This window comes from Tursiops truncatus, chromosome 3 (genome assembly GCF_011762595.2).
Source record: "Tursiops truncatus isolate mTurTru1 chromosome 3, mTurTru1.mat.Y, whole genome shotgun sequence".
Taxonomy (NCBI): Eukaryota; Metazoa; Chordata; class Mammalia; order Artiodactyla; family Delphinidae; genus Tursiops; species Tursiops truncatus.
The window spans coordinates 94,582,256-94,606,498 of NC_047036.1; the positions used below are offsets into that span (position 1 = coordinate 94,582,256).

Below are 24,243 nucleotides of genomic sequence, written 5' to 3' on the forward strand. Positions count from 1 at the left end.
ATACCTCATTTTATTGCACTTTGCTTTATTGCACTTTACAGATACTGTATTTTTTACAGATTGAAGATTTGTGGCAGCCCTGCCTCGAGCCAAGTCTATTGACGCCATTTTTTCTAACAGCATTTGCTCACTTGTGCCTCTATGTCATATTTTGGTAATTCTCACAATATTTCAAAAGTTTTCATTATTATTATCTTTGTGACAGTGATCTGTGATAGTGATCATTGATGTTACTGTTGTAATTGTTTTGGAATGCCACGAACCACACACACATGAGAGCGAACCAAATGTGTGTGTTCTGACTGCTCCACTCACTAGCCAATCCCCTATCTCTCTCCCACTTCTTGGGCCTCCCTGTTCCCTGAGACACAGCAATATTGAAATTAGACAAGTTAATAATCTGAAGTGGTCTCTAAGTTCAAGTGAAAGGAGGAGTTGCATGTTTTTCACTTTAAATGAAAAGCAAGATATGATTAAGCTTGGTGAGGAAGGCATGTTGAAAGCTAAGGGAGGCTGAAAGCTTAGCCTCTTGCACCGGTTAGCCAAGCTGTGAATGCAAAGGAAAAGTTCTTGAAGGAAATTAAAAGTGCTACTGCAGTGAGCACACGGATGATAAGAAAGTGAAACAGCCTTATTGCTGATGTGAAGAAAGCTTAGTGGTCTGAATAAAAGGTCAAACCAGCCATAACGTTCCCTTAAGCCAAAGCCTAGTCCAGAGCAAGGTGCTAACTCTTCAACTCTATATGAAGGCTGAGAGAGGTGAGGATGCTGCAGAAGAAAAGTTTGAAGCTAGCAGAGGTTTAAGGAAAGAAGCCATCTCCATAACATGAAAGTGCAAGTTGAAGCATCAGATGCTGATGTAGAAACTACACTGAGTTGTCCCGAAGATCTAACTAAGATAATGAACGAAGGTGACTGTACTAAACAACAGATTTTCAGTGTAGACAAAAGAGCCTTCTGTTGGAAGAAGATGCCATCTAGGACGCGCCTGGCTTCAACGATTCAAAGGATAGGCTGACACTTTTGTTGGGGGCCAATGTAGCTGGTGACTTTGTTGAAGCCAGTGCTCATTTACCACTCCAAAAATCCTAGGGCCCTTAAGAATTATGCTAATGTTATTCTAAAATTGTGCTACTCTCCTTGTGTTCTATAAATGGAACAACAAAGCCAGATGACAGCACATCTATTTACAACATGGTCTACTGAATTTATTTTAAGCCCACTGTTGAGACCTACAGTCCAGAAAAAAAAAGATTCCTTTCAAAATATTACTGCTCATTGACAGTGCAGCTGGTTACCCAAGAGCTGTGATGGAGATGTACAGTGAGATTCATGTTATTTTCATGCTTGCTAATACAGTGTCCATTCTGCAGCCCACAGATCAAGGAGTCATTTTGACTTTCAACTCTTCTTCTTTAAGAAATACATTTTGTAAGGCTATAGCTGCCATAGATGGTGATTCCTCTGATGGATCTGAGCAAAGTCAGTTGAAAACCTGGGAAGGACTCACCATTCTAGATGCCAGTAAGAACGTTATGATTCATGAGAAGAGATCATAATATCAACATTCACAGGAGTTTGGAAGAAGTTGATTCCAGCCTTCATGGATGACTTGCAGGGGAGGGATTCAAGGCTTCAGTGGAGGAAGTAACTGTAGCTGTGGTGGAAATAGCAAGAGAACTAGAATTAGAAGCAGAGCCTGAAGATGTGACTGAATTGCTGCAGTCTCATGATAAAAAACTTGAGTGGATGAGGAGTTGCTTCTTAAGGATGACCAAAGAAGTGATTTCTTGAGATAGAATCTACTCCTGGTGAGGATTCTGTAAAGATTGTTGTTATGACAACAAAGGACTTAGAATAATTCATAAACTTAGTTGATAAAGTATTTGCAGGGTTTGAGAGGACTGACTCCAATTTTGAAAGAAGTTCTCCTGTGGGTAAAATGCTATCAAGCAGCATTGCATGATTCCTTCTTTATGAAAGGAAGAGTCCATCAATGAGGCAGACTTTACTGTTGTCATATTCTAAGAAATTGGCACAGTCACCCCAACCTTTAGCAGCCACCGTCCTGAGGAGTCAGCAGCCACTGAGGCAAGACCCTCCACCAGCAAAAAGATTATGATTCATGGAAAGCTCAGATGATAGTTAGCATTTTTTAACAATAAAGTATTTTTAAATTAAGGTATGTACATTTTTTTAGACATAATGCTGTTGCACACTTAGTAGACTACTGTATAGCTTAAACATAACATATACTCACTGGGAAACCAAAATATTCATGTGACTCCCTTTATTATATTTGCTTTATTGTGGTCTAGAACCAAACCTTCAGTATCTCCAAGGTTTGCCTTTATATACATCACATTTTATTTTCTTTACCCATCCATGGACACCGTTGGACACTTAGGTTGTTCCCATATATTGGCTATTGTGTATAATGTCCTAATGAACATGAGAGTGTTTTTATCTTTTCAAGTTAGTATTTTCATTTTCTTCAGATAAAAACTTGGAAGTGGAATTGCTGGGTCATGTGGTAGTTCTATTTTTAATTTTTTGAGGAACGTCCATACTGGTTTTCATAGCAGCTGCACCAATTTACATTCCCACCAACATACACAAGGGTTCCATTTTGTCCACCTCCTCACCAATACTCATTATTTTTAGCATCTTTATAATAACCATTCTAATAGGTGTGAAGTGATACTTCATTGTGGTTTTAATTTGCATTTCCCTGATGATTAGTGGTGTTGAGCATCTTTTCATGTACCTTTTGGCCATCTGTATGTCTTCCTTGGAAAAATCTCTATTTAGATTTTCTGTCCTAATTGTTTAAATTGGAGTGCTTCTGTATTTTTGCTACTGAGTTGTATAAGTTCTTTATATATTTTGGATATTAACCTCTTATCAGATATACAATTTGCAGATATTTTCTTCCATTCAGCAGGTTACCTATTTGTTGATGGTTTTCTTTGCTATACAGAAACTTTTTAGTTTGATGTATTCCAGGTCTTATATTTTGCCAAGTCATTTTTCTATTGGGATGTTTATCTTTTTCTTACTGGCATTTAAGTGTTCTTTATGTATGCTAGCAACTATTCCTTTGTCAGTTTTTATGTATTACAGATATGTTTGTCATGTTTGTAGCTCTCTTAATTCTTTTTTCTGGTGTCATTTGAGCATTAAAAGTGCTTACTGGGCTTCCCTGGTGGCACAGTGGTTAAGAATCCTCCTGCCAATGCAGGGGGCACGGGTTTGAGCCCTGGTCTGGGAAGATCCCACATGCAGTGGAGCAACTGAAGCCTGCACGCCTAGAGCCCATGCTCCACAACAAGAGAAGCCACCGCAGTGAGAAGCCCATGCACCGCAACAAAGAGTAGCCCACACTTGCCACAACCAGAAAAAAATCCACACGCAGCAACAAATACCCAATGCAGCTAAAAATAAAATAAAATAAATAAATTTAAAAAGTTAAAAAAAAAAGTGCTTAGTTTTGATGTCATCACATTTGCCAACCTTTTCCTTTATGGTTATTGTTATTTGTGTCTTATTTGAAAGTCCAACACTATTACAATGTTATAAAGATATTCTTCTGTATTATATTTTTAAATTTTTGTAGCTTCACCATTGACATTTATTTTTAATCAATCTGGGATTGATTTTTGAGTACGTGAGAGCTAGAAGTTCATTGTATTAGAACAAAAAGAAAAATTTTTATCCTGGCACCATTTATGGAAATGCCCTTCCATCCTTGCTAATCTGCAGTGAGTATTCTGTTTTAAATTAAATAACTATATTTATATGTGGGTGTGTTTCTGGTTCCATCAGTCAATTTCCCTATTTCTGCACCAATATCTTGCCTTAATTACTGTGGCTTTACAACAATTCTTAATCTGGTCAGCAGGTCCTCTTATATTCCACTTGAGAGTGTCTTGTTATTCTAGTCCTCTGATTTCATATGTAAGTCATGAGAGGAGTCATATTTGGAGTCATAATCCCATTTTCAAGTTCTCCCCCTACACCCTTGTTGGGATTTTGATTAGAATTGCCTTAAGTCTTTGGAGCATTTTGGGGAGATTGAGTATCTTTATAATATTGAATCATTCAATCTATAAGCATTGTAAATTTTTTATTTACTTAGGTATTCTTTAATTTTTTCTTTTAAAGTTTTACATTTTTCTCTTGCATTTTTAAATTGTTGTTTCCTTTATTCCTAGGCACTGCATGGTTTTTGATGGTATCTTTTTAAAATTATATTTTACAACTCATACTTGCAGAAGGTTAGAATGGCAGTAGAATTTTATATAATGTCTTTCTTGGTGTTCTTATTAAAACCTTTTACTAATTACAACACTTCTGTGTAAATTATGTTAGATTTTCTATGTGGAAAATCTTTTCATCTGTGACTGACAGTTTTGTTTCTTCCTTTGAAACTAATCCTTTGAAATTTGTTAATCATTTCCATGATTTTCTTTATAGTTTTATTTTTATCACCCCCAAATTTCTGTCACTACGTAATATTTAGTTTTGCCTGTTTTTGAATTTTATACTGGATGGAATGGAATGGAATGGAATGGAATGGAATGATTACATATCATTCTGGTACTTAACTTTTTCCCCCTGCTGTAGAGTGAATTGTGTACCCCCCAAATCCACATGTTGAAGCCCTAACCCTCAATTTGATGGTGTTTGGGATTGGAACTTTGGGAGATAATTAGGTTTAGATGAGATTATGAGGGTGGGGACCTCATGATGTGATTAGTGCCCTTACCAGAAGAGGTACCAGAGAACCTGTTCTTGCTGTTTTTCCCCATAAGGACATGTAAGGACACAGAGAGAAGGTGGTTGTCTTCCAGCCAAGAAGAGATCACTCACCAGAACCCAACTATGCTGGCACCTCAGTCTTGAACCTTTAGCCTCCAGAATTGTGAGAAAATAAATTTCTGTTAGTTAAACCATCAGTCTATGGTATTTTTTTAATGGCAACTTGAGCTGTGGTAACTCTTTTTTTCCACAATAAACTTTTGAGAATCATTCATATTGATGGGTATAATATACTGATTTAATTTTTACTGCTTATAGGATTCTATTTTATAAGCATACCACGGGGACTTCCCTGTTGGCACGGTGGTTAAGAATCCGCCTGCTAATGCAGGGGACATGGGTTCGAGCCCTGGTCCGGGAAGATCCCACATATCGTGGAGCAACTAAGCCCGTGCACCACAACTACTGAGCCTGCGCTCTAGAGCCCACGAGCCACAACTACGGAAGCCCGCATGCCTAGAGCCCATGCTCCACAACAAGAGAAGCCACCGCAATGAGAAGCCCACGCACCGCAACACTCGCCGCAACTAGAGAAAGCTGCATGCAGCAACGAAGACCCAATGCAGCCAAAAATTAATTAATTAATTTAAAAAAAAGCGTACCATAATTTATATGTCGTTGGACATTTGGGTTGTTTTCAGCTTTTTGTTGTTGTTATGGTGCTTTTATGAACATTCTTCTTTGTGCTTCTTGGTATACAGGTTAAGAATTTATTATATATGTGTAGTTGGCCAATTTTCTATTGTTTTTGACCTTCAAAAACAATGGTTTCACTTGGGTTATCATTGTACCTAGGAGTGAGTGCTGGACTGTAAAACTTTTTGCCCAAGTGGTTATACCACTTACCTTCCCACTGGTAGGATGATTTTCTTTGACTCCACATCTTTGTCAACATTTGGTAGCGTCATAATTTTACATTTTTGCTAATATGGTACATGTGGAGTTATTTCATTGTTACTTTAACTTGTGTTTCACTTCATTACTAATGAGGTTTACCATCTTTTTATTTGTTTATGGACCATCATATTTTCTTTCCTGTGAAATTCTTGTTCATGATTTTGCCCAGTTTTCTATTGCAGTGTTTGAGAAGCTGACTCTTTTTTACTGGGATATGAATTACTTGGTGAATTTAATAAATATTAGTGAATCAATTCTTAGTTTTAGGCAGCGCTTATATAAAAATGAGTAAGATGGATAGACTCTTACTTCAATTTGCATTTAAACTTACTTAATTGGAAGCTCCAAACTTCTGTACTTTCTTCCATTAAAATATAGATTAGCTACGTGAATTATTTATAACTTCATCTCTTTATTTCAATTTACTCATTTGTAAAACAACGGGCTTTGACTAGTTAATATCTAGTGTCCCTTTTACTAGTGTCTATAATTCATGTGTCTGATATTTTTCTTGTTGGTTTCTGAAGCTGAGAAATAAGTTTTAGTGAAGTGGTAAACTATATAAAGTGCTGATTTTTTGTTTTGTTTTTAATTTAAAAATGTTGGGTTTTGTTTCTTTTAAGGTATGATAGGTTAGTTCTCCAAGGACTGCGCTCTTAGATGAATTTCCCAGACAGATACTACTACCTTTTATTTTTTTAATTCTTATAATGCTGTTAAACCTAGAAATTAGATCCTAACATATATGAATTATTCTTTCTCAGAGTGAAGATACACAACAGCAAATCATCAGGGAGACATTCCATTTGGTATCTAAGAGAGATGAAAATGTTTGTAATTTCCTAGAAGGAGGATTGTAAGTAAAGCATTTCATGGACATTTCTAATCTTTGACTATATGAATAAAATATATACTGTTTAATCGTTTTATCTTAAAATTTCCTAATTTGATTAATTGGATTGGGGGAATTAACTACCATTTATCTTAACTATAAATCTAACTTAAATAATTTTTTGAAGATATTTAATCTTTTTCTTTTAAAAATTTATAAAGGCATTTTATATAAAGGTAATACATTCATATGGCAAAAATTCAAACATTACATGGAAGTATAAATTGTAGACCAAGTCTTCCTCCTCCAGCTTTAGTCCTTCTTCCCAGTTTCTTGTGTATCCTTCTAGAAAATTAATTTTGCACTAACATATAAAAGTATAACCTTAAAAATTTTTACTTACGGGATCACACATGTATGCTGGTTTTCGTGTTGCTTGTTTGCACTTATACTTTGAAAAACTCTGCATATAAACCCATCTAAAGCAAACTCATTCTTTTTAATGGCTACAGACTACTCCTTAGGGTGAATGGACCTGTTTTCCTAAGAATTTAGATAGCACCCTTTATTTTATATTATGAGCAATTCTGACGTCTGCTTTTCAAATATATGTGTGTGTCTAGATAGACAGATTCGAATTCAGCTAAGACTTTTCTATTTTTAAAATGAATAAATAAAAATTGCTTATGATTAGTTTGCCAACTATTTAAATAGTTTTAAATTAATGGGTTTCATGAAAATAATTTGTTCTCATATAGTTTCATAAACATTCCTTCCCGTGTTTATATGTTTAATTTCTTAACAAGATATTTCCTCAGTGACAATTCAAAAACTAAACTTTAGCTGAACCTCATTATGAATAATCAGAGATTAGTCTGAGAAACCTACACTTTTCTGTATTTTTAAGGTGTATGATGCATATTATGGAAAACAGTTTTCATAATACAGAATTCATTCTTACCTGACTATAAATTACTTTTTATCATGTAGAAAGTTTACTTGCATTTCTTGAAAGGTTATATCATACTGCTCTTAAATTTGCAAATACACACCTATGATTTGTAAATTTTGCTGTTAACTCGAGGCCTCCAATTTAATAGTTGAGACAGATGTACTTGCTTTCTGTTTTTGTATTTTAATTGTACTTTACTTATCTCTCTTAAACTGTAGTTGAGTTGTGTTTGCCATTACCATCGTTTTCCTTTATCTCAGCTCCTTAATCTTCTAACCTCATAGGAAATTAATCACCCAGCACAGCGCAAGAAATTGATTAGTCTAACCAGGGCACTGTTTGAACTAGGAAGTATGACTTGAGTTTGTAATTATTCTTTTCCAACCTTACAAAAAGTAGAAAGCAAATATTGCATCAGAGATGAGGCTACACATCTGGTTTAGTCCTAGTTTTTGTTACTAACAAGCTGGTTTTCTTGGTTAGGTCACTTAAATTCTTTGTACCTCAGTTTTCTCTTCTTATGTTAAATAAGATATTTGGACTAAGGATTTCTAAAATTCTGTAGCTTTTATGTCGTGTATTGCATTCTATACGAGAATTTGTATCAGTATTGTACTATAGTATAAAGATAAAATTATAACAAAACGTGTACTCATATTAATATTTTGTTTTCTTTTAATAACTTTAATTGCCTTTTTTTAATTTGCGGTATGCGGGCCTCTCACTGCTGTGGCCTCTCCTGTTGTGGAGCACAGGCTCCGGACACGCAGGCTCAGCAGCCATGGCTCACGGGCCTAGCCGCTCCGCGGCATGTGGGATCTTCCCGGACAGGGGCACGAACCCGTGTCCCTACATCAGCAGGCAGACTCTCAACCACTGCGCCACCAGGGAAGCCCTAATTGCCATTTTGAAACTTACAGTTTTCAAAAATTTGGTCTTCTTTTAAAGCAGATCCAAACAAAAATTTAAGATAATCACTAAATTGCAGATTCAGGATGAAGTAAAGTCTGCTGTTGCTGCTTTTGTCCCTTTTAAGGAACAGTTGCAGTGATAGTCTATAAATACAACTCAGAGAATCTTTAAAGTGCTTGTACATATTTTTAAATTGCATACCTTTTCTAGATAGTAGGAGTTTTTAATTCTTGTCAAAGATCATTTTCACTTTTGGTATTAGAGGATATAAAGTAATAAAAAATAATGAGTGTGTATGTAGAGAAGTTGTTTCTACAAAACTTGTGAATTTAGTATTACTTTTATTGAGTGACAAATAGGGACTTCCCTGGCAGTCCAGTGGTTAAGACTCCATGCTTCCACGGCCGGGGGCATGGGTTTGATCCCTGATCGGGAACTAAGATCCCGCATGCTGCCCAGCGCAGCCAAAAAAAAAAAAAAAAAAAAAAGAAATAGGTGTTACTTTCCTTTGTCTTGTTTGAATGTTCAGTTAGCTCTGATTACACTTAGCCTTGATTTTTTTATGTTTCATTAGTGTTAAAGGGTCTTTTGAGAAGGTGAATGAATTGTTGTAAACTTAACTATGGAACAGTTAAACTGTATTTAGAAAAATAAAAGGTGTTTGTAATGATCCCTGAATTATTATTTTTAAAATGCTGAAATTCCAGTCAACATAAATAAAAATATTTGGCAAAAGGATTGAGTATCTCTTAGCTCAGTTTTCTTGCATTTATATTCCAAAACAAAATGTGTTTTTGGAGAAGATCTTGATGGTAAATATGTCCAAAACTTAAAAAGAAATGTCATTTTTTTTTCCTAGTTGATAATCAGTGTTAAGCTGTGTAACTTACTGTGACCTATGGAGTTAAATCTAGTAAGCTCTTAAAAATGCCCTATGATCTCATTTCTGCCTACTTCTCTGACCTAATTGCTTACTAATCTTTCATTGATCGCAGGCCTTCTTTTTCTTTCTTGAACACAGATATTTCGTTCTTGATGAAATTGCCTTTTTATTAGTTTACCTTTGCCTGAAATACTCTTCTCTAAATTTTTTCATGGCACGTTCCTTATCATTAGATCTCAGCCTAAACATCAACTCTTTTAACACCCAATAGGAAGTAGCAAACCCATCAATGTGGCATCATCCTCTTTTGATTCTCTAGGTAGTCCCTTCCACTCTGATAATATTTTCTTTGTTTGTTTATTTCTCCTTACCCACTCTCAGTACCTGGCACATAGTAAGTACTCAGTAAATAATTGAATGAATGAATGAACTAATATTAAGCATCGGCATCTTTTACTTGACTTCTCTGAAGAAAACAACCATCTAGTTCACTTGAATGCTGTGTCATTAAATGTTACCTTTCTTTTTGTAGAAGGTTTTAAACAAATTGTCAGTTTTCTTGAACTAATGAAAATGTTTTTTATTTTGTAGCTATAACATTCCAATTGTTTTGTTTTGTCATTTAGATTAATTGGAGGATCTGACAACAAACTGATTTATAGACATTATGCAACATTATATTTTGTCTTCTGTGTGGATTCTTCAGAAAGTGAACTTGGCATTTTAGATCTAATTCAAGTAAGTTAACACTTGCCTCTTACTGTATTAAACAACAATTTTGGCATTTCAATTTTTTAAAACTTCTGTGTTCTAAATTTTCTAAAATGATGTTTTGTTTGGTAAGAAATAAGTGTTCCATAGTAGATGTTGGGTGGATAAAAGAGGGATGAGGGATGTAGCACAGAGTCATTTAATCTAATTAAGACTAACTGCAACTAATTTCCTCATGCCCTTTTTTCCTGTTCATGTAAGTCACACAAAAACCCCAACACTCGTAGGTCTTTTACCATATGTATCCAGATCTAACCCCCAAACTCACCCCTTTCTGTCTCCTGAAAATCTTTCATAATGGCCCTGGAACTCAAGGTCAGTCATCAGCAAATTTCTCCTTATCTTCAACCTCTTCTGTTAATATTATCTTCACCTTTTTTGCTGTAGGTTAAATCTGGCTTCCCTGATGAAACTACCTGCCACCCTCGCAAGCAGTAGCAGTCTTCTCTTTCGCTTTCTTCATGCCATTGAGTCTGGAGGGTGTTCTCTTTGCTTCTCATTACATTTTCCAGACCTTTTTCTCTTCTAAAACATCTCCAGACTTCATCTCATGTTCTCAAACTATACCTACTTCTACCAATCCGGTTGCAGTAATCTCTCATTCCCACTCCCTATTCATTGGAGATTTTGTCAAAAACTTTCAGTGGTCTGAGATTTTACTCTACCTGCAAGCTAACAAGTTTAACTACCACAGTTTCATGGATGCTGACAGAAGATGGGAGATTTCGGGGCCAGAAACAAAGGACTTTATTTCTGACAGCCAGAGCAATAGTCAAAGTGACAGCATTTGCTTACACTGGTTACTCAAGTCCCAGTTCCTAAAGTGTGACTTGATAAGGTGCAGGTAAGACCTGCACACACAGTAGATTGAGATATAGGAGAGGAAGCCCAAGCTTAGTGAACTGGAATCTTTTATAACGGACACGAAGCATATCTGCCCATGTCCTGGAGGAAGAGAATATCTTCCAAGCAAAGTATAGATAAACTTACCCTTTGCTTTGGAGGGAAACACTATCTATTTTCCAGGGCTGTTGGCTATACGAGCTTGCTTGAAAAGATAATCCACAATAAAGGCAGTCAGTACCTCTGTTCACATGGTGTGCAGGAATGGAACACCTATGGAGAATTGTCTCCTAACAGATTTTAGTTCTTAGTTCACTGACATTCACTCCAGTACTACTTGTGTTATAATTCTTGGTTATTTCAACGTTCATGTGGATAGTTCATTCAGTACACTGGTATCTTCAAACTGGAATTCCTCTTCTCCAACGAATTTTGCCCATTACCCCACTTCACTGTTCATTTCTAGACCATGTCTTTATCCAGACTTAAGTCCCTCCATCATCTTAATTTCCACTCTCTGCTACCATCTCTTATCTTTTCTTATCACAATTACTGTTACTCCAACAGTTCTTTGAGCCCATTGGGACCTTCAGTCCCTTTTTTTGTTGGGTTTTTTTTTTGAGGATAAAAATTTTTATTGACAGTTTTCTAGGTATAGTTGTACATTTTTGAACTGTTCAATGTTTATTAATAGATAAATGGCAGCTTTAGAAAAATAGACATGTTTATATCCAGAATCCTGTATTCTCTTCCTGTGTTCCTTATATCTTTTCAGTGTGTCTTTGGGACCTTCTGTCTTTTAAATCTATCTTCTCACTGTCCCTCATCCTCCTGATGTCTTACTCTCCTTGCCCAGCTTAAACTCCATGGTCAATCATGATAATCATAGGCTTGTATATACTCAGCTCTTTGCCTGAATCCACACATCTGAACATACGTAGAGAAAAAAAAGATAACCATACATGCTGGCCTCACTTTAAATTCATGATCTCTGACCTCAGTGATTCCTTAATGCTACCCAGTAATCACATTATATTTCCCTGGTCATTTCACTCTCCCACACTCCTAGACAACTGCTGATACATTCTCCTCCCCTCTCAAACCTGTAGCACTTCTAACATGTAGCTTCCAAGTTCACTAGGCAATCAGAAGGGAACTTCTACAGACTCTGTTATCTGTGTCCTTGTACTCTCTTCTATAAGAGATGAATGAACTTTGCTCTTGGCTAAGGCCAACTCACCCACTTATATACTAGTTTACTTCTTCCTCATTGCTCTAGCATTTTTCTCTCTTCAGTATCATTTTTTCCTCTCTTCTAGATCATTCCCACTAGTCTATAATATGTTAATATGTTCTTCCATCTTAAAAAAAAAAAATTCTGTCCCTACTTCCTTCTCCAGCCACTGCCTCATTTCTTTCCCTCTCATTATAGCAAAACACTTTCTGTATGCAATGTCTCAAATTTTTCTTCTCCCATTCTTTCTTGAACACATTCTAATCAGGTTTTTCAGCTTTACTGTTGCTGAATCCAAAGGTTCTCATCAGTCCTCCTTTATTTGATTAAGATTGTTTATTACTCTCTTCTTCAAGAAATATCTTCTTCACTTGGCTTCTAGGATACCTGGTTTGCATCCTACTACTTTAGTTGCTCCATTTTAGTTTCTTGATCTCCCTTATGTCTTCTTCTTTGGCAAATCCTGTTGATTATGCAGAATCCACTTACTGCTCTCTGCACTGCCTCCACCTGGGTCCATGCCACCATCAGCTCTTGCCTGGACTATGTCAGTAGTTTTCTGACTGGTCTTCCTGCTTCCACTGTCCTTTCCTTTTTGTCTTTTCTTAGTAAAACAGCCGGAGTGATACTATTCAAATATGTTACATTTTATACTTTTCCATTTTGAGTTCTTCAATGGCTTCCCGTCTCACTAAGAGTAAAAGCCAAATTCCTTACAAATGACCCATGAGGCCTCACATGATCTGACTCCCCTTGCTGAACCCTACTACTTATCTTACTTCATTTTCTACTCTTTTCCCCTTTGCTCCATCGACACTGGCCTCCTTGTTCCTCAGATATACCAGCATACTTTTACCTCAGAGCTTTTGTACTTGCTGATCTTCCTACCTAGATTGTTCTCCCCTCATCGATTATTATTTTGATGCTGTTGCTGGTCTTAATGGTTATGATAGCATGGTTGTTATATCTTAGAAGGGAATTATATGGGGAGTTGTCAAAAAACAAATATCCTACATCATATCTGAAGTAAATTCTATCATGTATTTGTGGAAAATGGAAACTATGTCTTGTGTTTTGCAAAAGTTTTTAGCCATTATTATTTGAAATGTTGGTAATTTGTCTTGATATTAAATAAGATACAGAAAGAAGAATTTCAGGAGGATTTTCTTATTGTCCCGTTTCTAATGTAGGCTTGAACAGTTTTTATAAGAAGATCGCATTGAGTTATTACATGTTGATCTATCATGTCACAAAAAAAGAAACTTTCTGTAATTTACCTTACAAGGATGAATTCTGTCACTACCTTGAACATGTTGGAAGTTCTGTAGTTGCTGTCTTTCCCCGGTGGTTATTACAGATCATTAAATACTTAAGAGGGAGTGCTGAGCATGCATAAGTCAGGCACTTTAAAAACATTGGTTGAGTGAACAAAGAGGGAAGGGAGTACCTTATTGTTTCTGCTTCTGTTTCATGAAACAGCTATTCAGAGTTTACTTAGAACTGGTTTTCTTGCTTTGTCCATCCTCTAGTTTTGAGAAATGTAATAAAAGTGGAAAATTATAAATCAAGAGAGTTTAGACCAAAGCCTCTTGGTTTTGTATTTTCTTTAGGAAATGAGTCAAGAAAATTTAGTAAACATCAACATGTGATAACTAAACACAGTTTCATTTGTTTTTTTTTGAATGTTTGTATTTTACTTTTATTTACATTTCTAGAACTGTTTAAAATACAGAAAAACACAAAGGATAAAACAATAAATACCTATATTCCTATCATCCAGAATTAAAGCTTTTTAAAAACTTTTTTTGAATTTTTTTTATTTTTGAATTTTATCATTTTGGTTTTTTGAACATTAAAAATGATATAATTCAAATGATCATTAGAAGCTTATATTTTTATGCAGAGGTTTTGTGTTTCTAAGGTATGTATGTATTATCCCAGATTTGACTTTTTACCTTATATAAAATCTGAGAGAAGGAATTCTTAGTAAATTCCATGTGGGAATTATACTGGTATGTCACCAGGTTGAATAATCAGCTTCTGTTTTGTTTTCTTTTAATTCTTTGTTAGTTGGGAAAAAAAGGTGATCTTTTTTTGTTTCTGGTGTGTACTATTTTAATGTGATATTGATTACAATATAAGCTAGTTTCAGAGTTGATAGCTAGCCTTTTTTGAAGTCCTTTCTGTTATAGCATGTTGTCATTGGAAGTGTTAAAATATTTACAGAGTGAGAATAGAAGTTAATTAAATATTAATGTTGGTTGTTTGAGTTATTTATAAGCAGTCATATTGCCCTCAATTAAGTTAGTTGCCACGCTGATATGGAGGCATAAAAGTTCACTAGATAATTCCAAATTTTGTAACAGTTTTCTGTATCACATGTAGCAATTATATCAGCATCAGCCTTGTTCAGTTATAGTTAGGAAAAAATTGAGGACTAACAACTAAACTTATCTTTAGGTTTAGAAAGATATGTTTTGACCATGGTGTTAGAATATGTATATAACTTAGAACTGTTATGTATATAGCATTTGTCAGTACTACAGTACTGAGCGTTAGACTGAGTTTTGTGAAGTTATTTTACTTATTGCTATTAGTGTTAATTTAGTATGATACTGAGCAAGTCATTTAATGTTAATAGACCTTGCATTTTTCACCTGTAAAGTATGCCTGTTTCAGTATGCTGCCTATAGACCTCATGAGTTGTTAGAAATATCAGTGAATTAAAGCAAAGTAGTAGTGGTTAAAACCTTTCAGGCCCTTCTCTGTACTGGCTATATAACTTTGGGCAAGTTATTTAACCTCTTTGACCCTGATTTTGTTCATCTGCAAAGTGGAGGTAATAATAATAATACCAACTTATAGAACATGTGAAAGCATTAAAAAAAGATGGTATATGTGAAGCCTGTCGCTAAATGACTGACCTGAAGTAGTCAGTGGTTTTTAGCTAACATTATCGTTAAAGCATGTATTTTATAAGGAAGGCGTATAATTTCAGTAGTACACAAACTGAATTGGGTAAAGAAGTCCTTTTATTTTTCTTTTTCATTTTTACAAGAATTTGTGAATCTATTTATCCTATATGTTCTTTGATGGCTTTGAAGGAATTCTGCATTGTGATAGAATTATGTGATAAGAATAGGCTTAATTGAGGAAACTTGTAAGCCAAGAATACTTAAGAAAGATCCCCTGATCTTCCCACTATCTCATAGGAAGCTGCGCTGATGTAGCTACTACTAAACATAGAATAATTTGCCAATAGAGGCCTCACCCCTCCCACTCCACATCATTGTTTTCTTTTATTACAAGAGTAGGCTCATTGAAAGCATCCTTGTCAGTGGGGTGGCATATACATTACTTAAGCTTTGAGCTATACACGTTTAGGTGCCACGTGTCTTTAAGAGTTGCCTGGGAAAACTCCCTGACCAGCTCTTGAGAACTGTGGGAAGTTGCAGCTCACCTATTGGAGGATTGAGTGGGATAAACCCCTGGTCCCATGGAGAGATGAGTTCTGGTGCAGTTCCTCCTGCTGGAGAAAGAGAGAGCCCTGGCTCAATTTGTTTATTTTCCAGGCAATCCAGAGTGAATGCCCAGGATCATTTTAGGAAAATTCTATCGTGTTTACTACACCATACTGTGTTACCAGAGTATTAAAAACTTCTGTTTTTAATAATATTTGTTTCTTACATATGTAAGAAACCAAAAAATAGTTCTATAAACAATATGAATTGGACACTGTTAGAGTGATTCAGCATTCTTTTTTTAAAATTAATTTATTTTATTTATTTATTTTTGGTTGTATTGGGTCTTCATTGCTGCGTGTGGGCTTTCTCTAGTTGCGGCTAGCAGGGGCTACTCTTCGTTGCGGTGCGTGGTCTTCTCATTGCGGTGGCTTCTCTTGTTGCAGAGCACGAGCTCTAGGCACACAGGCTTCAGTAGTTGTGGCACACGGGCTCAGTAGTTGTGGCTCCTGGGCTCTAGAGCACAGGCTCAGTAGTTGTGGCGCACGGGCTTAGTTGCTCTGCAGCATGTGGGATCTTCCTGGACCAGGGCACGAACCCATGTCCCCTGCATTGGCAGGTGGATTCTTAACCACTGCGCCACCAGGGAAGCCCGATTCAGCACTCTTAAAATCCTTTTCCTATCTTATTTTCATTGTTGAAAAGTCTGATTTACAGTCATTGGAAATGTAATAATTCACTTTTCAGTTATTTACATTGCTTCTTCTTAATGATAAACCCAGGTAACAATTTGATGATACTTACCATTCTAATTTACATGTTCTTTTGACCTCTCAGCAGTCCTCTTGGGAGGCATTATTGTGTTTGGAGTTAGGTGGTATGGGTTTAAATATTGGCTATGTCATCTAACAGTTCTATATCTTTGAGCAAATTACTTAGTCTTATTCATCCCCAATTTTCTTGTCTGTAAATGTTGATATTCATACCTACCTTGCCAGCATTGTTATAAGAATTGGAGCTAATGTATATAAAGCAGTCAGCACAGGGCCTAGAAGATAGCAGACACATTGTTATTACTTACTTTATAGTGGTGAAGAAAGTATTTTTGAACTCAAGTACTTAAAGTCAGAATTTTGGAGCTAGAAGTAACTTAAAATTTATTTTTTTCCCCTTCAAAGTAGGTTTGAGAGAGTGAAAAACTCAGGTTATGTTGGTATTTTTCTTTGGTTTACGGTGAATTCCTTATTTCTCAGTGTAGAATAGTAGGTTTCAGGGAGGGATTGGATATAGAGGAGAAGAGTTCCTTTTGAGCTTGGTTTTTCAAAAATTTTTTTCTTTAAAAATTAAAAAAAAACTTTTCACATTGAAATTATTTCAGACTTAGAAAAGTGGCAAATATAATGCAAAGAATTTTTGCATACTGTATCTTCATCCAGATTCCTCAAATTTAACATCTTCCATAACCTCAAGTAGGTAATTAAAATCAGGAATTTTACATTGATAGAATACTATTATCTAATCTGTAGATCTTATTTAAAATTTGCCAGTTGTCCCATTAATGTAATTTTTCTTGTTTAGAGTTCAATTCAGGTTACATAGAGTGTTAGTTTTCTTATCTCCTAAGTTTCCTTTACTCGGTTATAGTTCTTCATCTGTCTTCCATTCATGTCTTTCTTACCTTGATCCTTTGAAGAGTATTAGACAATTATTATTATTATTTTTTTTTGTGGTACGCGGGCCTCTCACTGCTGTGGTCTCTCCCGTTGTGGAGCACAGGCTCCGGACGCGCAGGCTCAGCGGCCATGGCTCACGGGCCCAGCCGCTCCGCGGCATGTGGGATCCTCCCGGACCGGGGCACGAACCCATGTCCTTTGCATTGGCAGGCGGACTCTCAACCACTGCGCCACCAGGGAAGCCCATAGCCAGCTATTTTGTAGAGTATTCCTCAGTTTGGATTTGATGTTTCTTAATGATTAAATTCGGATTATGTATTTTCGAATATCACAAGTGATGTTATGTCCTTCTCAGTGCATCATATTCAGGAGATACATGATATCATTTTACCCCATTACTTGTGGTATTTATTCTGATTCCTTGGTTAATGAGGTGCCTGCCAGGTTTACCTACTTAAACTTCCATTTTCCCTTTGTGCTTAGAAGTATCTTATGGGGAATAATTTTGAGTATATAAATATCCTTTTTCTAATCATAATTTGGTCATTACTTTTAGCATCTGTTGATGATTCCTGCCTGAAAGAATTATTGTGGTGTTGGCCAAATAGTGATTTTCCCATCATGATTTCTATACTTATTAGTTGCTATTCTGTAAGGAAAAGCTAAGATTTTTATTCATTTTATTTTGTTTTAAGTCTGTTCAAGATACCAATTGTACCGTATTCAATTATACACAAGAGAATATCTTTCAAGGCCAAATACCATTAAAAAAATCAACTTTTGCTTGGAAGTTTAAATGGAGTTCTAACAATTGATGTCAATATGAGTTTTTAAAATGTTCTTGGAGTAGTTCTGTGCACCAAAAGAAATAATGCAGAGGCTACTTTCATTTTCTAAATTAATATTTGATACATTAGCCTTATAAATTCAAAACCCTACTTCTTCCTTAGATGTCTAAATCCAACATACAAATCATATTAAGTCACTTTAATGGAGAGACTACAATGTAATTAAATTTCCTATAGTACAAGAAGTCTTTGCACAATACTGTTGTTAATTTGGGTGATAAAAGTATGGACAGTTAAAATTTTTGTTTTACACTTTTATGTATTTTCTAAATTTTCTGAATAATCACCTCTTACTACATTAAAAATAAAAGATGATTTTTGTTGTTGTTGGAGGGAGTATCTCTAGTGAATAAGAGTGTGGGTTCTGCCATGAGACTTTCTGGATTTTAGTGAGGACTCTCCTACCTAACTGCTAGTAGTTAGTTAACTTTGTACTTTAACTTACTCTTCTGCAGATGGTTGATAAAAAGTACCTGCCTTATGGGATTACTGTGAAGGATTAAACAAAATAATCTATTTAAAGCACTTGGAACAATAACAGTGCCATAATAGTGTATACTCAATAAGTGCTATTATCATTGTTAGCTTTTAAATTTTTAAAAAAATAGAAAGAAATAAATCACACAATATGAATCATTGAGTTCTTTAAGAACTCTTAAAGAATCATTATGACATCAATATAGAAGACAGATAGTCCTTTCATCAACTCTTAATTTTTTCATATTGAAGTCAAGAGTTTAATATGTTTAAATTAACTGGTACATAATAAATGCACAATAAATGTCTCTATTTTTACTGTTAGAAAAATATCCGTCCTCATTGGCATATTAGTGTCTAGGTCAGGTTTAGTGGAAATCCAGTTCAGAATCCAGTCATAGGCTAGCCCGAGTGCTACTTACACACCTTAAACACCATACATTAAAGATTCTGAATATTATATGCAACAGTGCTGTATTCATAGTTGTTCTTCAAAGCTAATTAATCTGATTTTAAGTTCAGTCTGTGTTCCCTAGCTTTCTTGGTACATTTTTAGTCGTATTTTTTGATTCCTTACTTAAGCTAAGCCAGTATCTCTCTAGAACATCTTGCTGCTGACTGAAAAACAATTTTTTTAGATCTCTTGGCATATTCCTAAATTTATGCCTTCTATTCTTGGGCTTAAGACTTTTCCTGTCTTATAACATGTCAGTTTAACATTTACGTATGTTATTTAATATTATAGATGAGAAACAGTAAGAGCAATTCCTCCTGAAATTTAACAGAATTCCCCAAACCCAGAAAAAAAAATTTTTTTTTCCCCTAGAAACTCTAAAGGAGAGTCTGCCAAATAAGTGATATTGCTTAAGTATATTTTTGTGGCATTTATTTTATCTAGTGCACATTTTTATTTTTGCATCTGTGTATAGTATCATAATACTAGCTAAAATATATTGAGTACTTTTTTGGTGAGATACTACTGTTCTAAGCCATTTATATTTATTATTTAATCACTAAAACAACTCTATGGCATAGGCACTATTATTATACCCAAATGAGGCTTAGAATTAAATAACTTGCCCTAGATTTCATAGTCAGAGGCGAAGCTGGAATTTTAGTAGAGTACTAAGTACTCTTAAGTACTAAGCTGCTTTGGAATAGATTCCTGTTACCCTTTGTGATCCAGGCATATAAATTTGTAATTAAAGATAAAGGAAACACAAGGAAGTTTTGTTGATAGAAGGGCACAGGGAAGGGAGACTCTGTTTATATGTGGATATGGCATTTTTCTGAATATCTCTATCTTTTATATTTACTTTTGGAAAACTATGTAATTATTAAAATGAAGGAAAACTTAAAATATTATTCTTAATAAATTAAAAGTAATTTTTCTTCCACCAGCCTTTGAATTCCCAAGGCCAGAGATTAATGAGTAGCTACTTAGTAGATAACAGTTATATTGAAATTGACTTTAAACTTTTATCATTTAAAAATAAAACACAAGAGGGTGCCATGTACCATGTTACTTCTAGTTTTTTAGTCTTTTTATCTTTCTCTTTGTGAAATATAATGCAACAGCAGTTTTATTATTTTTTGGTTGTCCTGGCTAGAACCCCCAAGGCCCATTAATTTGTTTTTCTTAATTTCTTAACTTCAGTTTGTAGATTATTAGTTTTGTATTGACCTGGTCCATGTAACGAATCAGTAGTGTATATCTACCTTGGGCTCTAGATTCTAATTACGTTAAGTAATTCTTGCTAACTCAAAAGAAAATTAATGGAGAGTTTTTTGAAGTGGGTTTTTAAGTTTTCATCCAAACTTAGCATTTGAATGCCTTAAATCTTAAGAATTCTTTCACTAAGTTAAGAACATGTAGTTGTAATGATATTTTGCTGCAGGGCACTTTTTTTAAAAGTATTTACATTTTTCATACTTGGTATTGTTCTGTTTTAAATATTGACAACCTTTTTTCTTTCTAAGTTAGTAAGCAAATCCCAAAAACTTGGACACCACAGTATGTAGTTACCTTGCTTTTATATCAGTGTTTATTAGTAGAATTAGAATTTTCTCTTTCTGTTTTAATTTTGTAATCATATGTTTTGAACAGCCAGGTAAATAGTACTGGCTTTTGTTTAGTTGATGTGTTTTGGGCAGTGTTCAGCACTTTATCTAAATTATTTAACTAAATCTTTAAGATAATCCAGAAAGGTAGATAGTTGTATAACTATTTTATAGTTCTGATATTTGGAGGAGTTAAGTGACGGTTAGGCTCACATAGCTAGGTAGTAGCTAAGGAGGAATTTGAAGTCAGGTCTTTGTGGTTTCCTCACTGCTTTGCTATACTGCCTCTATAGACAGCTCATATTTTTTGCACACTATAGTTCACCAGTGGCACATTCAATGCTACCAAGAAATTTTTTTCTCTCTTTGTCAGATATAGTCTATGTTCAGTGGGTTCCACTGATCCTTCATAAGTAATACATAAGTGAAGGGAAACTATTCAGACAGCATTTTCACCAAGATAGTCATCTTCTGATGGTTAAGAAAGAATGGCTACAGTATATGGGTAATCAAACCAGTGGATCTGGAAAAAGTAAACATGAAAAAATAAAGCCATACTGGAAACTTTATTCTGAATAGTAAGTTTAATAATAATTTTAAATTAAGAAAGACCACCTCGCACCACATACGAAAATTAATTCCAGATAGATTTGGTCCAAACATGCAAAATGAAACCATGAAGCTTTTGTTTTCTTCTGGGAGAATATCTTCCTGACCTTGCTATAGGCAAAAATTTCTTAAATTGGACCAAAAAAAAGATTAACCATAAAGGAAAAAAGCTGATAAGTTGGACTATATTGAAATTTAAAGCTTCTGTTCTTCCGAGAACATTATTAGGAGAATGAAAAGGCAAGTCAGAGTAGGAAAAGACATCTGTAATATGTGTGTATGACAGGACTGTATCTAGCTATGTAAAGAATTTCTATACATCAATAAGAAAAAGACAGGTAATGAGCAGAAGTCTTGAACAGAAAAATGAGCAGAAGTCTTGAATAGACATCATGAAAAAGGATATCGAAATGGTGGTCCATCTCTTTAGGCTTCAGGAAATACAAATGAATATCACAATGACAGACCACCACACACCCATAAGAATGACTAAAATTAAAAGATTGACAACATACAGGGCTGACAAGGATGTGGCACTATGGGAACTCCCATATACTATGATTTGGATTGTAAATTTTTTTTTTTTTTTAATGGCTGTGCGACACGGCTTGCGGGATCTTAGTTCCCTGAGAGGGATCAAACCTGCACCCCCTACATTGGAAGCGTGGAGTCTTAACCGCTGGACTGCCAAGGAAGTCCCTGGATTGTAAATTTTTATAATTGCTTTGAAAATCTATTGAAAATCACTTTGAAAACCTATCTGCTCCATGGCCCAGTGATTCTACTCTAGGTATACATTCAGTAGATATGTGTATGTATGTTCACTAAAAGACTTATATAAGAATTAGTATCAGTACTAATTGTAATGGCCCCATGCCGGACCCGAATTTCTGTCAACCGGGGAATAGATAAATACATTGTGGTATATTTCTGCAATAGCACACTGTATAACAACAAGAATGAATGAACTGTTATACTAATATTATGTAACAAAATAAATAAATCTCACAAACAAATCAATGAATAGAAGAAGCCGCTCATATGGTTCCATACTGTATGATTCCATTTAAATACATGGTTGTCCCTTGGTATGGTAGTTGGTATCTGCTGGGAATTGGTTACAGGACCTGCTATGACCAGAATCCGTGGATGCTCAAGTCCCTTACAGTTGGCCTTCTGTATCTGTGGGTTCCGCATCCCTGGATTCAGCCAACCATGGGTAGTATAGTACTATATTTATTGAAAAAAACTTGTTTCTAAGCATGCGCGCAGCATTGGACCCACACAGCTCAAGCCCAGATTGTTCAAGGGTCAATAGTAGTTCAGAAATAGACAAAATATATCTTTAATGTTAGAAAGCAGGGTAGTTACCCTTGATGTTGATAGTTGCCTAATGGAGTATGAGCGGGCTTCTACAGTGCTGGTAATAGTCTAACACCTGAATATTAAGTGCTGGTTACACAGGTATACTTACTTTGTGAAAATTCATTAGGTTGTACATTGTTATGATTTGTGTACTTTTTTTTATTATTGAGGTACACTTGGCTTACAATATTACATTGGTTTCAGGTGTACAACATAGTGATTCACAATTTTTATAAACTATACTCCATTTAAAGTTATTATAAAATATTGGCTATTATAAAATATTGGCTATATTCCCTGTGCTGTATAATATATCCTTGTAGCTTATTAATTTTATACATAGTTGTTTGTACCTCTTAATCCCCTACTCCTATCTTTCCCCTCACCCTTCCCTCTTCCCACTGGTAACCACTAGTTTGTTATCTGTATCTGTGAGTCTGTTTCTGTTTTGTTAATAGTCATTCGTTTGTTTCATTTTTTAGATTCCACATGAAGGTGATAACAGACAGTATTTGTCTTTCTCTCTGACTTATTTCTCTATGCATAATACCCTCCATGTTGTTGGAACTGGCAACATTTCATTCTTTTTCATGGTTGAGTAGTATTCCTGTGTGTGTGTGTGTGTGTGTGTGTGTGTACCACGCCTTTATCCATTCATCTGTTGATGGACACTGAGGTTGCTTCCATATCTTGGCAGCTGTAAATAATGCTGCTATGAAAATTGGGGTACATGCATCTTTTCAAGTTAGTGTTTTTTTTTTTCTTCAGCTGTATACCCAGGAGTGGAATTGCTGGATGATATGGTAGTTCTGTTTTTAGTTTTTTGAGAAACCTCCATACTGTTTTTCACAGTGGCTGCGCCAATTTACATTCCTATGAACAGTATTGTGTACTTTTCTGTACATACGTTATACTTCAGTAAAAATTTACTGACGGACAGAACTTAAATGGTTTTGTTTCCTGTAACTTATTTAACTATGAGTTTATAAATGTATTCAGACCACTTCCATATTAGAGATACTGTGTCAAAAATAAATTCATCTTTCTCAATGGGAAAATTTTCTCTTTTGGACTCCTCAAGAAGTCAGTATTTGTTAAATGCTTATTCTTTGTTCAAGCAGCATTATCCCATTCTGTCCTCATAAAAAGAATATGTTATAAGAAGAAGAAAAGTGAGTCAGAATTAGAAATAGAATGAATAAAGTCATTTCACGGACCATGTCACCAAGACCTTGAGGAGAAATAGATGAAGTTGGGAGTTTGGATAGGTACTCAACAATATGTATTTTCTACTTACCACATAATTGAAACAAACTAGGCACTCACTTGAGGATGACCTTTGTATGCCCCACACTTGGTCATCTTAATAACTTGCCTTGTCATAAATGAAACTATGTATAAAACTGTATATTCTTGGTTACTACTGATCTTTTATTTCTCCTAGTCTAAGTCAAGGATCAACAAATTACATCCTGCAGGTCAAATTCAGCCTGCTACCTATTTTTGTAAATAAAGTTTTATTGGAATAGAGCCATGCTCATTTGTTTATGTATTGTCTGTGACTGCTTTTGTGCTATACTGTATGACCCACAAAGCCCAAAATT

At 35.1% G+C, this 24,243-nt stretch overlaps 1 protein-coding gene across 15 annotated transcripts in view; it reads left to right on the forward strand.

Annotated features, from left to right (window-relative positions):
- The window catches only part of AP3S1 (adaptor related protein complex 3 subunit sigma 1), a 142,529-nt gene that overhangs the window by 17,929 nt on the left and 100,357 nt on the right, over positions 1-24,243 (forward strand). For 14 of the 15 annotated variants that reach the window (XR_012330819.1, XR_012330820.1, XR_012330822.1 and 11 more), the window contains exons 2-3: positions 6,483-6,574; positions 9,924-10,035. The exons of the other annotated variant lie outside the window; for it this stretch is intronic. Coding sequence is in view for 6 of the 14 variants with exons in the window: in XM_073802415.1 (XP_073658516.1) it covers positions 6,483-6,574; positions 9,924-10,035 (204 nt within the window). In the remaining 8 variants the exon portion in view is untranslated. The remainder of the gene's footprint in view (positions 1-6,482; positions 6,575-9,923; positions 10,036-24,243) is intronic. 15 annotated transcript variants of the gene reach the window in all.